This window comes from Trichechus manatus, unplaced genomic scaffold, assembly GCF_000243295.1.
Source record: "Trichechus manatus latirostris isolate Lorelei unplaced genomic scaffold, TriManLat1.0 scaffold00076, whole genome shotgun sequence".
NCBI classification, from domain to species: Eukaryota; Metazoa; Chordata; class Mammalia; order Sirenia; family Trichechidae; genus Trichechus; species Trichechus manatus.
This window is the reverse complement of record NW_004444012.1, coordinates 9993989-10012025: the sequence shown is the minus strand read 5'-3', so window position 1 is coordinate 10012025 and position 18037 is coordinate 9993989. Positions and strand designations below refer to the sequence as shown.

The window sequence follows — 18037 nt, the reverse complement described above, 5'->3', positions numbered from 1 at the left end:
TCATAAATTCAAGATAATCCAGGTAACAGTCTCCAGAGTAATGGCAAAACATGCATTAAAACAATGTATATTAAAATCAACTTAGAAAGCTGAATCAACACAGAGTCCCAACAGAATCTAAAAGCAAAGAGTCTGAATAGTAATAGAAGCAGATGCTATACAGTATTTAAGCTGAAGAATGTTTGCCGACTGCACGCTTTTCCCTGCAGGCTTTGTAAATACCATCCACTAACCTTCACAACAGAAGATTTAAATGAAGAAGACTACTTCCAACTTTCTTCAAGCATAAAGATATCATAAGCGTGGGGCACATATACAAATACAATGTAAAATTGAGATTTTAGAGATCGTTTAATACAATGCCCTTACTTTAAAAAATGGCAGTGTATTTTGTTTGTCAGATTCCCCATTAGGACAGTCAAGCAAAGCTACACTGTATGATTAAGACACTCTTAAGGTTCTAGTCAGTCAGTGCCATTAACAGCAATAATTTTCACTGGTTTTAAAGTTGGAATATTTTTGGTCTAACAGTTACCCAAGACAACTTACAAAGGGAGGCTACAACAGAGTAACTTCTACACTTAATGAATTAAGCAAATTCTTCGACTATGTACAAAATATCTGTCCTTGGAAAGTATTAGGCTACAGAGAGTGTGTAAGGCCAATGCATACTGAATCATTTTCAATTTTAAAGCCAGATTCTCACTTTATGAGACAACTGAGGAAGAAAAATAACCAACACAGGAACGTGAAAATACTTAAACATTTTAGAATTCTAAAATACTAATCTTTATGTTATGTTTTATCTGCATAAGGCAGTTAAGCATTAACAGATGAGGACCAAATAACAGAGAAGCCAAATGAACCTTAAGGAATTGAGATCCTAAAACAAGCAGCGGCGTGACAATCTATGCAGAGGGCTGTATTATTTGCTCCTAAAGACCAGCACACGGTTTAGATTTAAGGGCAACCCACTAAGTAGCTGGTTATGGTCTCCCTATGTTTTACATTAGACCCTACACCAAGAGTTTGCAAACTATAGCCTGCTGCCTGCTATTGTAAATAAAGTTTTATTGGAACACAGCCATGCTCACTCACTCATATATTATCTACAGCTGCTTTCATGCCACACAAGCAACTGAATAGTTGCAACATTGATCCATGTGTCTGCAAAGTCCAAAATATTTACTATCTGGCCCTTTACAGAAAAAGTTTGCCCAACTCCTGCCCTATATCATACCTGGCCCTCAGTTACTTATTCAGTATATAAAACCCTAAATGGGACACCTAGGAAAACAGCTTCAGAAAAATTAAAACAAAAAAACCCCCTAAGGGTCATATTACAAAGGAAGATGACCAAGTTTAGAATATAAAAGTCTAAGGATTGAATGTTAAATATGTAAGATAATTAGAAAGCAACTCATGGCAGGATTGTATTAAAATATTTGACAGTATTTTCCAGTTTTCCTCCAAAAAGAAAAACTTCTCTCTAAATACAGTAAGTCCTCCTTCAGTTCTAAAGTCACCCATTCTCTATTTAATACATCTATCAGATAAGCTATAATCACCTGTCATAGAAAATGCCACAGAAACTGACTCAGGTCAAAATGGGGGTACGGGTTTCAGGGTTTCTTTGTTTAAATCCTACTTGACAGGGAATCTCAAGCACTATCCCCCAAAGGCTTAAGCCAGCCTACCCATATCATCAGACAAGTCTCAAAATATAATACAAGCTCAATAAATGTTGCCTGACTGACACAGCCTAAAAACTACAAAGTCATTTAATCATGATTTAAACCTAGGCATTTAAACCTAGGATTGAACATATTAGTTCTTAGCGATCTTCTGGAAAAGCTACTTCTAACAAATCCCTTAAATCCTTGAGTTTCAGTCACAACAAAAACGAGCTCACCACCTTTTCTACATCATCAACCTCCTCACTCTGGTAGTCAGAAACAACATCCACAATCTCATCAATAGAATCATCGGTTTTCTCATTCTCCTCTTCCTCATCCTCCTCTTCCAAATCCAACACAGTGAAGTCAGTACTGCTTCTCCCACCCTTCTTCTCTTGCTTTGGTTGTAGGTGCTCTCCTGGTAGCAGTAAGTGACCCTGAAAATGTCCACCATCCCCTCTGCTGCCTTTTGTAGCTCGCCTCGGAACAATGGAAAAGGCTGTAGGATCAGAAATCCTACTCCAAGAATCACATTCAGTTTTTAAAACTCTGGAATCCTCAGTAGTTCCACTTTTCCCAAGCAAATCAGAGGTGCCTTGCTCTTGTTGAAACGCATTTGAATTTTCCTGACATGTCTTTGTTTCTTTAATTAACTGGTCATCTGCCTCTTTCTTACATTCTGGTGAAACTGCAACACATTTCCGGGTCAAAGGGCCCTTCAGGTGCTTTCTCCATCTCTCTCTAATACTGTCCTTCTCCACAGAGTTTCCACATCCCTTCTCCTTGGCCTCTGGTTGTGGATGAAACTGCTGCTCCACAACCTTGCTCCCTGATAATTCAAGTTTACTTTCTTCCTTAGAGAGGATTAGAAATTCACTGGATTTTTCCTCTGGACTGTCTAGTATGTTCTGCTGTTCCACCTTCACACCACCGAGTTTTTTAAGCTGTGTATTACTTTCACTTTGGGCTGTCATACTACTGGCTTTTTCAGAAATGGTCTTAGCTTCTAGAACAGTCTGTTTTTCTTTGGAACTGTTATGATTTCTAGGCCCGCACTCTTCACTGACATCCCTATAGTCTTCATCTGGGTGTGACCCAGTGATACAGGAGTGCTCAGAAGGCGCGGCAGCTGTCGAATCTTCTTCTGTAACAGATTCTTCATCAAAATGATCACCCCCATCTTCCAAGGGATTATTCAGGGTTTCTTCTGAGGCAGTAGTTCCTGGGTTTTGGCTTACTGTATTAGCCTCAGGGTCGATAGCATCTTCTTCTGACTGCACAGCCTTCTTAGTTTCCTGGTCTCTTAAAGAGCTTGTTTCGTTTTTCTGATCTGCATTCTGGGATTCTCTCTTCATCTGCAGGGAAGCAACATGTTGAAGAATGGAGCTGGGAACGGGTTTTTGTCCTGGGAGCTGCAACAAGGCAAAACTGCCAGACTGGAGAGGAATAAGACTGGCTGTACCAACAGGCTGCCCTCCTGAGCTGTAGGTTATTTTGGTTTCAGAGCCTGTTTTACTTGCAAAGCTTTGTGGTTCAGGAGGGGAAATCCTCAGGGTCAAAGTACCAGCCTGAGACACAAAGCTAGATCCAGAGGAAAGCAATGACGGTGCCTGAGTGATAACATTCACCGCTGGAGAAGACCCGACAGCCTGAATCACTGGGTTCACAACAGAGAAAGCAGACGACGAAGCGGAAGATGGTGGCGTCTCAGAAGGTTTGGAAGGAGCAGGTAGCCGGATTCCCACCACAGACCCTGGTAAGAAAAAGAAAATTTTCAATCACCATTGCCCATATCAAGACTTCCACAGCATGCTTTTCTTTGTGGACAGGTAACTAAGAGATTAAGATGACCAATCCTGGTGTATTAACATACCACATAGCATACCACCAACTGTTTCTACAAAAGACCAACTCATTAGAAAGATCGCCAACTTTATACCTGGGCTCCGAAACATGACAGGCTGTAAGCTGGGCTGGGTATTAGAGCCTCGAAGCTGATGCAGAGGGAGAAGCTGGACAATCTGCCCATTAGGGTGCCTGAACAGGTTCATTCCACTCGGGCTCCTAACAGGCTGCAAGACCATCCGCTGTCCCTGAAGCTGTGTGTTTGGGACAGGTCTAAGGGTAGGAGAGCCCTGCTGCACTGGAATCAACAATAATCGAGGTCCAGTACGTTTCAGTGTGTTAGGAGACACCTGTGGAGCAGCCACTGGAATCTGAGGGGCATTTTCTGAAAAACAGGAAATGGAAACATGGTATCAGAATTCTCTTTTTTACACATGTAGGAAAAAAAACTAGTATGACATAGGATATGACCATGCTGCAGGTAACTTCAAACTTGAATTACAAAGTTGGGGAAATCTTTTACCTCTATGATACACTATTTAACAGTCCAATGGCTGAGAACAATTTATTTTAAACCTAAGTGATTAACCAGAGTTTGCAGGGTTTTACATTTAGAATGGTAAAATTTAAAAAAGCATCAATTGTCAAGAGATACATTTTTAATGGGATAATGCTTCTGCCTAATGAAAACCATGGGCAGGCCTCTAAATCTGTATTCTCATTAAGGTTACAGAGATCATTTTTATGATAAAATTATCTTCTTCAATTTTAAATTGAATGGCTAGTAACACTAGACTTCCACTCAAGTAAGATAAGTTCAAGGACTAAAATCATGTATAAAAAGTTTCTTGGATTTTAAAATTCACTGATGAATAAGCAAAGTTTAAAGATTTGTAGAAATGATTTTGCAGAAGAAAAAAAAAATACATACCCCCCTAAAACGGAATGAAATTAAGAGACATCAAAGAAGCTGGGAAATAAAGCCTGGTCAGGAAAAGGCAAAAGATAATTTTAAAACAAACAGAAAAAGCAGAAATTTAATGCAGAAGATGTGAATTAAAAGATTTCAAAATATTAATAATACCTGAAGATGCACTTTAATATTTGGAAGAGATATTTAGAAATACTAAAGACATAGGAAAAAATACGAGTAATTCACAGATTTTTTTTGGTCATGGGAATAAGGAGGTAGAAATAATGTCAATAAGCATAAACGAAGACGGTCTAACACCATCATTCAAATTGGTGAGCTCACTTAACAATGTTTATAAACAAAAACTTTCCATTAGTTTGTCACCAAAGAGAAAAATCAACAAAACCAACCAAACAAGAAAGTTCAGCTTAACGTGTGATTTCCTATGAGACAGGCACTGTGCCCACAAAACACACCAAATTTCTAAAAGAAAGTCATGTTCATAACATTTAGATAACAAAGAACTTATATACAGAAGACCCAGGGATACTTTTGAAAATGAAATAAAACACAAAGACGAAACTGTTTGTAAACAAAAACAGTGTATGATTTAAATAACAATAAAAATCTATCGTATGTGAATTAAGAAACATGCTAACTTTTCTCTTCAAATTAAACTGTACTGAGTGATTCGAAATTAAATTATTCCAATTCTAAGAATGAAAGCAGACTCTAATATACACACTAAATATACATGTGATTGTTTATTAAACGTGGAAGAGGGGAAGGAGGTGAAAGAGAAAAAGTAGGGAAATTTAATGAAAAAGTCACAGATGCTTAAGTCCCTGAGTTGGGATCTTCGTAAACTGCGAACAAAATTACACAGGCTTCCTTAGAAGTAGCAGTTATCGGACTCAGCTCCATTTATAAAAGCAGGTAAGAAAACTTGCTAACAACACTAATATTTCCTAAAATGGTACAGTACAAGATAATTTTAGGCAGTACATGGACACAGACTAACACTACATCTATAATGGAAAGGAATTTCCTTTTCAATTTTGATCTTTTTAATACATACAGGAGAAAGTATCAGTCTGTGACATTATGTCTTTAAATAACACGTCCAGCATTTTCTAGTTTTCTTCATTAACTGAAAGAAAGCAAGTCACATGCCAAGAACACATACTATAGCTAGAATTTAATAATATTGGTATGTTTCCAGTGTGTTTATTTATGGGGTTAACTTCTATTTTGGTAAGTAATACTGGTTTCCATTTAAAGTAATGTTTTTAAAAATATATTTAAGTAAACAAATGAGTTGATTTCAATAAAAATATTAAGTGAATGACAGTATAGCTGAGACTCAAAGCAAAATACTTGAATGTATATTCTGACTAAATCTGAGAAACAACGAACTACAAAAATCTAAACTATAGTTTCATGGCAGAATTAAGAGTATAAGAAAGGTTGGAATCCATATGGTTTACAACAGTCAAAATATGACAGATTCAATAGGAAATTGAAGCCATTTCACCAACCGTTTCACTTTACTACCAAAACTTTAAAATACACTAATCATTTCTTACGTATTTATTTATGGGGAGACGCAAAAGACAAACAACCTTAATACTGTGAATCACCTTTCCTTTCAAAAGAACGTCAAGTTATAAACTAATTCCCGAATCACTCCTTTACTAAAAGACCTATGGGGATTTGAACCATGTCACTAAATGCAAAAATATTTAGTAGGAAAAATACCAATAACCAAAACAGTTGCTGTAGGGTATTTATTTTTCCTTCAATTCTCCAGAGCCTTACACTTTTTCCACATTAATTCCACTGAGTGGACCAAGAGAACCACTTACTTTACTTAGCCGCATTAGGGTATAAAATTAGCAAAATGTAGGCTATTCCTGTTTCAAATTCATTTCACCTAAGCCAACAAGAGAAAAAATTTAATTTTAACTAAAAAGTTCATAAACATATATAAAATATTCTAGTCCTAAACAATGAAATATGCTCCCTTATTTCTATTTCAATCAGCTCACGTATAATAACTAAATAGGGGAATTATGTCAGTTTTACACGGGAGCTGTGCTGATTCACACGTGCATTTTACAAGGCAAAAGGCACTAAACTGGCAGGAGAATTTTAATCTTCAGGAAGAAAGAGAAAAGCTTTCAGCTTGGCTGCAGCACAGGTCATCTCTTTTTTAATTAAAAAGCAAAAAAAAAAAAAAACCAGAGAAGCACCCGCATTCCTGCATTTGGGGTTCCCTCCCCATAGATGGGCACCCCTAGCTGCGTGCAGTGTGCCAGCTCTCAGCACGTGACAGGCTGCACCTCCCCCCAGCCCACCTTAGCAACTACTCTATCACTCAGAGCTCTACTCCCATCAGCGTTCTCTCACTATCCTCAGCCAACATTTCCATTCTAATGTTCTGCAGTGTTTTAATACCTCCTGAGGCAACCTCTGGCCCTGCTAAAGTATCTGTCACAGCTGTTCGAGTTACCTCCCAAGGTACCAGTTATTGTTTGTGTGAGTGCTCTGGTTACAAAGTTGCATAGATTTTCAGTGATTTGTCCTACTCTATACTAACTAGGAGTCCTACTATCTTTAGTGTTCATTTTTGCAAAACACAAAGGTTTTCAGGAATATATCATGTTACAGCAGAAACACCTACACTATTACCCTGTATTACCCTGCTATATCTATAATCCTATCACAACCACAAAGTTATATAAATAGCTATACAGTAAAGCAGCTAATAACATCTAGGCCTTACCTGGTCTCTGGCTCACTGGTGGACTCCCATTAATTCCCGAGAGTATAATAGGAACAGAGCCCAGAGATGAAGTTGGTGTGGTCACCATGGAGGAAGATGCAGCTGTGGTCACCACGACTATGGAGGTGGAGGCAGTGGAAGCAACAGGAAGAGTTATGGTTGGAGAAGATGCTACCAAAGACTTAGGAAAAGCAATTGAAGCCACAGGGGGAGCTATCCCCGTAGTTTTGGTAAGGTTCACAGTGGCTGTAGACTGGGTAGGTGTTATAGGGGTCCTGGTATTAGTTTCAGAGACCTCAACAGCCCCTGCAGTGGTGGCACCAGAAGAGTAAGTAGTTTCTTTATCTTTAGTTCCCATGTCAGAAATAGCAGTCATAGGTGTCACAGAAGTAACGTTTTCTAAAAACACTTGAGGGGTGGTAGTAGTGACAGCAGCAGTCACAGGGCTGCACACCTGAACTGGCTCAGAAGAAACCACAGGTGTGACGACCATTACTGGAGAAGGTCTGATACTGAACTTCTGTGGCCCTGTCAGGGGTTGGGGTGTGCTAACTCCAGGTATCTTCTGCTGTAGGGCTCCAACTTTACTCATCACAAACTGTGTGAACACACCACCAGGAGAGGGTCGAGCCGCTGCAAATAAAAATTTGCAGGTCAAAAATCTTCAGTTCTCATATTTTATTCTCTTAGTGAATGTGTTTATCAACATTTATTGTGCACCACTGGGTCAATTTCTTACAGGCACTAGCTACCTGCATTATGTGTGCCAACTTCCACCCACAGAAATCAAACACTTCCCTCAACCCAAACCAAACCCTTATTAATTCTAACAAGAAAGGGATTAAAATGGGTGTTCTTACTAAAATTCTTTTGGCTATGCAATATATTCAAATTGCTAGGACACTAAAAAGACAATATATAGCAGCAAGCAACTTCATCACCTAAAACAGATGAAAGAAAGTAAAAAGGAGATTTTTTTCCCTAAGGCTCATTTTTAAATTTGTTTCCACCACTTCCTCCTGCCCCAGCACCTCCACCTCTTTATTACTGTCCTCTCATGAGACAGTTAAGCTTTGCACTTTCCTAAAACATATACATTTTTTAAGAGAGAGGAGGATAGGAATGCTTTATTTAAAAAAAAAAAAAAAAACACCAGTTAAAGATGCTTAAAAAATAAAGTAAAATAGGTTCTTTTTCAGGCATACAGCTCCTATCCTTGATCTTCATACAACTCCAGCTTTCAGCCAGAGATTTCAATTTTCTATTAGAGGAGTAAGAATCCAGCAATTTGCACCTGTACTTAACATTCCTATATAGATTTGAAACAACAAAAAGAAGAGTTCAATAAACCAACTGTAAAGACACTCTCAATGCTAAAACACAAATACTTCAAAGAGGTAATTTGTTACACACTCTAGTACTGAAATGTTAAGGAAAAGAAAGAGGTTTTCATTTACAGATCAGGGATGAACAGAATAAAGCAATGTTGCCAAAATTCTGTTTTACAAGAGCCTTCTACTTTAAGCCTACACTAAGTCAGCGCACTCTGATTTTGCTAGCTCCTTGGTTTCCTAAGTTCAAGGAACATACACATGCCTGGTGCCAAAACACCAGTCCTCATAGCAAAACACTAAACTAGATAAAGTATCTGGAATATAATATTTCTTCCCTTTTTAAAAACAAAATTAAAAACCTAAGTCTTTCCTGCACTGATAAAACCAGTCTAAAAGCCTGGAAATTAACAACTGTAAAACTAAGTAGAATTCAACTTATCTAGTATTGTAGGTCATTAAAGGTGTTACAAAAAAATAAAAAACTTTGATACCAAGAATAATGCCAAACTCTGTATTTGTCTAATTTCTATACCTGTACTCACTGACCCAGTACCAAGTTACAGGCCTTCCCAAAACATATGGACACTCCAACTTACCAATTGGCCTTTTTGCTGGGACAAACGCCTTCAGATTCTTCCCAGGGCGATTTGATGTAGTGCTCGAGGAGGATGTCGTTTTGGAAGTGGATGTTGAAGGCAACAGGGTGCGTGGTTTCCTGGATGCAGCCACGTTGGCATTGGATGCTACCTTGGAGATGACAGTACTGAGGGTTGAGAGGTCCAGGACTGAGGGTCGCAACCTGCCTGTGATATAAGCAGCTAGCCTATTGGCTGGATGCAATGCCCCCATCTGTCCCAATAGCAACTTAGCCTGCGGGTAACTCTTACCATTAACCTGAAACAAGTGGCAAAGAGAAATTCTGTAAAGATAAAATTCTCTTGCTAACTCCTCTCCCTTGACAGGGGTTTCTTTTATTTTTACAAGGTTTCAAGAGTCTATTTTTTAGATTTAAAAGGGAAAAAGAAATAAACTTTTTCCATTCAGGATAATCTGAATAATCAGGAGATGAAAAAAAAAAATGCTGCCAGCTAATATTCTAAACTTATCTCATCTTCATTTAGATAGTTTGGGCACAGAGAATCTTAGAAATGTATCATTTCTGCATCACAGATATGTGAAAGATGCCATTAGCTCTAAAGAACCACCCAAGTGTTTTGTCAAAGAGCAATTCTGGTTAAGCTATTAACAATCATCAGCAAACATGAAGAACTGTGTTCCACAGACTCTCTCTGGCAAGACCAGAGACACCTAATGAAGCCCTCTCAAAAGAAGTCCTTTCAAGCACTCTTCATATTTGAAAAATATATGATGAATCCGGTTTAAGTTCTAAGACAACCACTGTTATAATAACCTAAGCAACAAGGTCAACTGGTTTTCAATTTTCAAAAGACTTGACTTAGAAGATATTGTCTTCATCTCTTGGGAAGATTCTGGGCTTGAGATAAACACTAGTAGGAATGCACTCTAACTCTAAGCGTAGTCTCTTGTCAGAAGACAAGCAACCAACCAACGAGGTGAGGATTGTCTCTACTGGCTGAGGCGACTAGACTGCCTATCCTGGACAGCAGCACGCTTTTTTAAAAAACTACTGAAGTTTTTCACTCATGTTCTCTAGGGTCATACTGCTGAGTAATTAGATAAGACATACTTTTCTGTGCCTTCTCTTCATCATTTAAAAGGGGAGGGGGATGGACTAAGGTATAGAAAAAATTCCTACTCTCTAAATTAATAAGGAATTGATGAGAAAAATAGCCACAGCAAGCCACTTCATCTTCAGAGACATGAGACAAAATTACTCTTTGCTACTTAAGCAAAATTATGATTACTCCTGGAAAGATCAGGGATAGCTTTGCCTCGAGTTTGACATAACGAATGAGACCTTTCCATCCTAGAGTAAACTTCCGGTAGTTTTTCCAGCTATCCGAAGTCTAGCTCAAATATCCTGACCTGCTCCTTTGGGACCTACTCTCCTGACTGCCCAGCGGCTTCCCCAGTCTGTACTACAGTGGCCTGACTGTGTATGCAAGTTCCCGTTCTATGGCAGCTCTGTGAGTCCTCGGCAGGACAGGAGAACACAAAATTTCTATGCCTGTACTTCAGGGGATCTGATCTCACTATGCGTGATCTCAGAAAGTCTCCGTTTTCAAAGCACCAATCAATAAATGGGTTAAGGCAGAAAGCATGGCTCTCCTCATCATTAAGAGTTTAAGAAATACCAATAAAGGTTACCAGATAGCACCAGCTATGTTATCAGTCATATTATTAACGGAGAAATAAATCTTAACTTGGAGAAGTAGTCAACCTAACAGTCAAGTGACCTTCACAATAATGTCAGATACTTCTACACATGTGCTACCCTGATACAAAAACTGCATTTAACACTACGGGGGAAAAGGAGAACACCTTTTGGACTGTGACTTACAGTTCAACTCAGGAACTTCTCCTTCCAAATGACCTTCTAGATGTCAGTGTAATTTCACTAATATAATCTGCCTAAATTACTAAGCAGCAATGACAGACCTATTTGTCCCAAAGCAATGATTATGCTGGCAAAAACCATATAAATCAAATAAAGGAAAAATAATTAAGAAAATCAGAAATTGTTAAGAGAATTTTAAAATCTCATCTATTTAAGTAACACCTTATTCAATTAAAAATTTTCCCAAGTTTCAAACATGTAATGCCTCTCTTAAAGTCAATTTCACCTTCCCTTTACTACCTATACCTAACATCCTATATACGGATTTAGAAAACACTAAAGCTGTCTACCAATGATAAATTCCAAGAACTAGACTAAACCCCGAACTACCCTTGCTTAGTTGTCAAAGTATCACCAGGGCCAGGCATAAAGTTTAAGAAGAGCAACTTTCTGGGAAGACTACAGAGAAAATTATAAGCTAATATGGGGCTCCACATGATATAAAGCCCACAAGGGGCTCTGAAATCTAAAAATGTTACCTAAGTATAAAAAGATGCTATACCCAGATTAAAGATAATTCTCACCTGGATAAGCCCAGATGTGCTTGAACTGGGTTTACGTTTATAGGCCACAAGCTTCCCTGCAGGAGAAAGCCCTGCATAAAAAGGCAGACCTTTGCCTCCATGCAATCTTTCCCTCACTGAATCCAAGGCATCTGTCTGCATAGAAGTGAGATCATCCATTTTCCCAAGGGATAATGGACCATCAGGAGTCTCTGATTCAGATTTCTCAGCCATATCATCTTGGTCTTGACATGATGGCATAGAGATTTTCACACGAGAAGAATAAACAGGAGGGTTCTTCTCGCCCCGGCTCTTTCGCTGAGAAGCCAACTCAATGATGAAGCTGCCCACCTTAAGTGACTGTGGCATGTTGCTATTGATGTGCTGGGATAAGATGCTCAAAATCTTGTTCCGATCCTCCTCCCAGTTGCAGTCTGAGATGATTTCTATCAGTTTGGTGGGACCACCAGGTGACCTCTGATGCACATAGGAGGTAGAAGACGATTCCCCCTCATTGCAGGAAGACTTCCAGCTCTTTTCTAATAAAAAATTGAAAGATATTTCTGCATCACAGTATTGTAATAAGCTCTGAAAGATTTTTATTTTTCCTCAGTCCTCAGAAAAGTGCCAGGGGCAAAAAAATTCAACAGTTACTCTGTCTCATTCCCATGTACTTTCGGTGATAGTCCAATACATAGCTTAACACTCCCAATTCGGGGGTTTTCCAGGAAGAAGAAAGATCCTAGAGAATCAGACTACATTAGTACTCACAATCCTGCTGACTGGGCTCTGTAGTAAAAAAGGAGTGGGGTCTCTCAAGACTGCTCTAAAATAAAGTGTTATGTTGCAAACAAAGCATGACCAAGGTTAAGCTTGTTTGGTACAGCTTAGTATTCTGCTATCCACATATGCAGAGCAAAGATACCACAAGATGCTCTGTAATGCATGAACGGTAGAGGCAACCCTACTAAAGAACAATAAGAGAGTGTTCTGGTTTAACTAAAAAGAAAGTGCACTGTACCCTAGTTTCTACAGCAAATACTTCTGAAATACTTAATGTGCCTCTAGATATGATTGCTCAATTTCTTCCATGTGTACCGATCACTCACCATACAAGTACATTTACATTCACGGCAACATGTTAACTAGATATATATTTCACTACCTGTTATCATTGATTCTGACTCATAGCGACCCTACAGGACAGAGCAGAAATGTCTCATAGGGGTCCCAAGGCTGTAATTTTTACAGAAGCAGACTGCCGTATCTTCCTCCTGTGGAGTGGCTGGTGGGTTAGAACACTGACCTTATGGTTAACAGCCAAGTGTGCTTAACCACTGCACCACCACAGCTCCAAATATACTTCACTAGACACTTAGATTTCTATAGCAAGCTTCCGACCAATGTGCTATAATTACAGGTATGCCAAGATACAGACCCCGTCAGCCCTCAGGCGTCAGCCCTTGAGGACGATCCTGCTCTCAGGCAGGTTCCCTCCATCCTAGCAGTCTCGCTTCACTTAGCTCAGTGTGTTACAGAATCATCATTTTCCATGTATACCATGACATTAAAAAAAGTTAGGAAGCACTGTTGCTGAGGTGTCAGAAGTCTTAAGAAGCCAACCAAAAACAAACAGGTAACTCCCTGGTCGCTCACTACCTCTCATCATAGTAACTCTGGCAGCAGTCTGCTAGATAAACCAGTGATATTCCTTTCTCGCTCTCCATTTCTCCAATGGTGGCAGCTACTAAAACCTGAAGCAAAATTACAATAAGCGCCAATGCCAACATCGCCAGGGTTTGGAAAGAGGTTAAGAAAAAAATCACTGACTTATCTTAAATGTCTCTTGCAACAACATACCATATCAACAAGACTGAATTTTCTTTTATTTTTCAGAACAGGCGTGTTAAATAGACCAAGGAATGGGAAAACACTTTTACCTATTGTCTGTTTTTAGTAGAAGTTAGAAACAGGGTACATAAACATATTCTGATTGACAGTTTGGGTTTTCCTTCAGTGTTATTATAATCTGGACCTACATGAATACTATCAAATTATAAAATCAAGCTTTCATTCTGACCTTGTGATTTATCAGAATCATTCTCCGGGTCACAGGTGACTTGTTTCAAGGGCTGCTGCTCAGAATCAGGTTCCTAAAGAAGAGAATGACACAGGAACATTTCAACATAGATTTTATATCTATAGAGACTTGGACATAAGCATTAAATTTCTCAAAGAAGCTTAAGTCATTCGAACGACTAAGAAGTCAACAACTTCACATTTGCACGCACAGCTGCACTGCTATCATATTATACAGCCCTGGTCAAAAACAAGTAGTCTTGTTTGCTGATGTTCTTAATAGTGACTGAGTCACCAAGAAAAGGATTTACACTGGATCTTACAGTGTATTCTAGTAAGGAAGGCAAAATGTCTGATGTTTAACAGGACAAGCTTCAGTTAATTAGAAAATTCACCAATGTGGAAAGATGCAAACCCTAATAATTACAGATAACTGATTGCCTTCGCTACTCCACCAGACTCTAAATTATTTGAGAGTACAATGCAAATTCTAATACCAGCAACAGGCAACTGGAAGGTAAAGAGAGAAACTATGCAACAAGCAATTCACCTTTGCACTACGGTTCTCAGGACTAGAATGGCATGAGCTCTGCTGCTGAAATAATGGGGATGGGGATGGGGATGGGGATGGTTGTCTCCGGTCTTCCTTTTTTCGTTCATACACTCGAACTCGGGCACAAGTCATCATACTTTCGAAGTACAAGTAGACTGGATCTTTGTCCTCTTCCCGAATCTGTAAGTTTCATACAACAAAACATTCTATACATTGGGAAGACTCTCCTAGACTCAAAAAAAAAGGATGTTTAATCTTTGTTTCTATTACAACAGTAGAAATTTTTAAAGGCAAACTTCAGCATGAGATACTATGAGTACAGTTCATATGCGCTGAGTTTGGGAGCAGTCAGAAGGATTCTGGTTCTCTATTAATAAATTTCAGATCATACCAGAGCAATGCTTCTCAAACTATCTGCAGTGAAGGATGCATTTGTTAATTATCAATCACAGACTTTGTAAAATACAGTAACAACAAACTACTAGAAAAACAAAACACAAAGACATGTAAAATACAAGGCCAAGCTTTTTAGATTAGATTAAACAGACATGAAATTACTCTATCGATTTGCTATAAAAGTCTCTAAATATTTACTCTTGTTTTCTGTACCTATCTCATCTAGATCAGTAACAGTTTGCAAACCAGGACTGGGTACACAGACCACACAGCAGCTTTAAACTAGAGGATCTTTTCCAGTTCACTGGAGTGGGAAGACTGAAGGGATCTGATAATCAGATTTGCTTCAGCTATTAATACAAGCAAGTATCAGCTCTCACTTTTACCTATTAGTCTTCATATAGTTATTATAAATATTACCTGTTATTTTGAATCTTGAATTTTATTGACATTACTGTATATAAAGAAATTTGCTTGACAAAATGAGTTACTTTTCAAGATTTTCCTTAATGTTTTTCTACTAGTAATATGCACTACCTATCTCAATTACTCAATATTCTACACTACAGGAATACGATTATCTTTAAAAGACTTTCTGCAAGTCATGTCAAAAAGCCCACCTTTCTATGACCCTCCTGAAAAGAGACTGGGCTATTTTTTAAGAATTAATACTACTCACCTCTACTTTTATGGCATTTTTTAAAGTGCCAGAAACTAAAATGATTAAACTAGAAAGGAAGGTGTCTTACAGATATGTTACCTGAGAACAAAATGATTCACAGAATATCAACCAAAAATCTGGCTGCAACCTATCTTTTTTATAAATACTTATAACTTGCAACAAAAAATGAAACTCAAAGCTTACCACAGGATTGGGTTTGGGAGTATAGGGCCTTGCAGCTTTAATTCCAGGGAGCAGTTTGCCCTTCACAGTAGTAGATAAAACTTCTGGCTGATGCAACAACAATGGTTTCATGGGCTCAATGACAGAGGGAGTTGGAATATAAACTGGCTCTGGATCTACTTCACCTTCTACTTTCACCCATAATGGGTAATGTCGGATGGGCTGTTCAGGCTCTGTTTCACATATAGCTTAACAAAAAGAGTAAGATTTTAGGCACTTTTGTCAAGAAAAGTTCAATGCTGAGGCATTGCCAAAACAAAATATGCTCTCTCACAAAAGGCAATGACTAATTAAAACAATCAAATAGATGCTCCCTAAATAAACCTTACCAAACATTTATCCAACATCTACTATGAACGAGATACAGTTTTAGGCTCTAGAATAAACACAGCAATGAAGAAAACGAAGTTCTTGCCCTCACAGAGTTTATAACCCAGTAGGAGAGAACAGATACATAAAATCAAGTAATGGTAAGTGTCATGTAAAAAAATATATCAGGGTAAGGGGATGAAGAGTTAACAGGGGATGTTATTATACTTAGCATGGTCAGAAAAGGCTTTCTTGAAGAGATACCACTCTGTATCACACTTTATTTTACAAATAACAAAGCCAACGTTTATTGAACCTTACTATGTGTGCCTGTTCCAAGCACTTAATGTGCTTTACTTCATTTAACTATTACAAGAGCCCCAAGGTAAATATTATTATTGTTCCCATTTTAAAGAAGCTGAGGTCCAGGGGAGTGTAAGCAGTAAGTGAAAGAACCAGGATCAAACCCAGGCAAACTAGTTCCACAGACCAAGCTGTTACCGTTGCCTTCTGATGGTGAATCATGATCACAAGACAACCTGACCTCAGCACAGGAGCAAAAACATTTATATCAATATAAAAACAACAAAACCCAACTGAGGCGAAATCATTCTATCAAGAAGTTCTGCACAAAGAAAACACGGGTTCATTATTTAAACAAATTTAATACACAATTTAGGTTAAGGGGATCCTGGCTTTATTCCACAAGCAAATTGCCACTCCCCATAAATAAGACAGCTCCAGAGAAGCGAACACTGTATTTTCCATTCTAATGGTTGGTCTTCAAGGAGCCCTGGTGGCACAGTAGTTAAAGTGCTCAGCTGCGAACCGAAAGGTTGGTGATTAGAACTACCAGCTACTTCACGGGAAAAAGATGTGGCAGTCTGCTTCTGTAAAGATTATGGTCTTGGAAATCCAATGGGGCAGTTCTATTCCGTTCTACAGGGTCACTACGAGTTGGCATCGACTCCACGGCAATGGGTTTTTTTTTTTTTTTTTTTTGGGTTTGGTCAGTCGTCAGAGGGGATGAATCTGGTTCAAAGTCAGAGATCCAAAACTTCTTCCTAAAGTCACATAAAACGATCCTGAGCAATACTCACACTTCATTCAAATACCTAGTTCAATTAATCTCTCATGACAAAGCAAAACTCAAACTGCCCCTGATTTCAAATGAAGTGTATTTGCTCTGAACATTAAGACCCCACTTGTGAAGAACATCTTTGTCCAAGGAGCTCCTTCAAAGCACAACCTCAAAACGCTGAATAAAATTGAAGATTAAAATAAGAGGAAAAAACCTTCAATGCTAAAGTGATTAATGAGCCAGTTACTCAGCTATTTAGAATTCTCTGTTATCCATCTTTTAAACCCTGGCTCATTTATCACATAATTCAGAAATGAATACCCCAGTATTCATTCATGCATTCAACTATTTGAATGTCAGCCCAGGTGGTGCAATGGTTAAAGTGCTTGGCTCCTAACGGCTTCGAGGGAGAGCAGTCCTGGCGATCTGCTCCCGTAAAGACTACAGCCTAGGCAACACTATGGGGCAGTTCTACTGTCTGATAAGGTCGCTCTGAGTTGGAATCAACTTGACAGCACACAATATTAGCAACTTGGGTCAGACTTTGCAGATACAGTAAGGAACAAAACTGACAAAAATCCCTGCCTTAATGTAGCTTACATTTAAGTTGGGTGTGAAAGACAGGCAATAAACACCACAAATTAAGAAAAATCTGTTAGTGGTAAGTGCTTAATAAGAAAGAACAAAGCAGGGAAGGGGAAGAGGGAGTACATGCAGTGACTGTGTGAGTATGTATTTTGAGGAGAGGAATGCATTTATAAAAAGGATGGCCACGATGACCTCACAATCAAAATGGTATATGAAAAGTCTCTACAACTAATTTGGCAAAAACTTTATTTTCCAGTGTTGTTAGTTATCTTATATATTAACACATATTAATTCTATTACAGAAATAAAAATGCCTTAAAAGGACAGGCACTATTGTAGTATTCAACCTCTTTCAATCCCCTTCAAGGATTTTTCTAACCCTCCATAAAAGGAGCTTATTGGGAAGGGTAAAGTTCAGTTCTGCTTCTGACATCTAAGACTGAAGTGACAACAACATAATCAAATACAATAGGTGATTAAAAATTAGAACTGTCAGCTGAAGTCATGAAAACAGACACACTCCCCACAAGGG

General features: G+C 38.5%; 1 protein-coding gene across 5 annotated transcripts in view; it reads right to left on the bottom strand.

Annotated features, from left to right (window-relative positions):
• MGA (MAX dimerization protein MGA) overlaps window positions 1–18037 on the bottom strand; it is an 80814-nt gene that overhangs the window by 17512 nt on the left and 45265 nt on the right. For 3 of the 5 annotated variants that reach the window (XM_023735145.1, XM_023735144.1, XM_023735146.1), the window contains exons 10-17: window positions 15489–15715; window positions 14225–14407; window positions 13676–13748; window positions 11617–12134; window positions 9150–9447; window positions 7220–7852; window positions 3616–3906; window positions 1916–3429 (exon numbers count right to left, since the gene is read on the bottom strand). In XM_023735145.1, coding sequence (XP_023590913.1) covers window positions 1916–3429; window positions 3616–3906; window positions 7220–7852; window positions 9150–9447; window positions 11617–12134; window positions 13676–13748; window positions 14225–14407; window positions 15489–15715 — 3737 coding nt within the window. The remainder of the gene's footprint in view (window positions 1–1915; window positions 3430–3615; window positions 3907–7219; window positions 7853–9149; window positions 9448–11616; window positions 12135–13675; window positions 13749–14224; window positions 14408–15488; window positions 15716–18037) is intronic. The other 2 variants (XM_023735147.1, XM_023735148.1) reach the window with 2 other exon arrangements.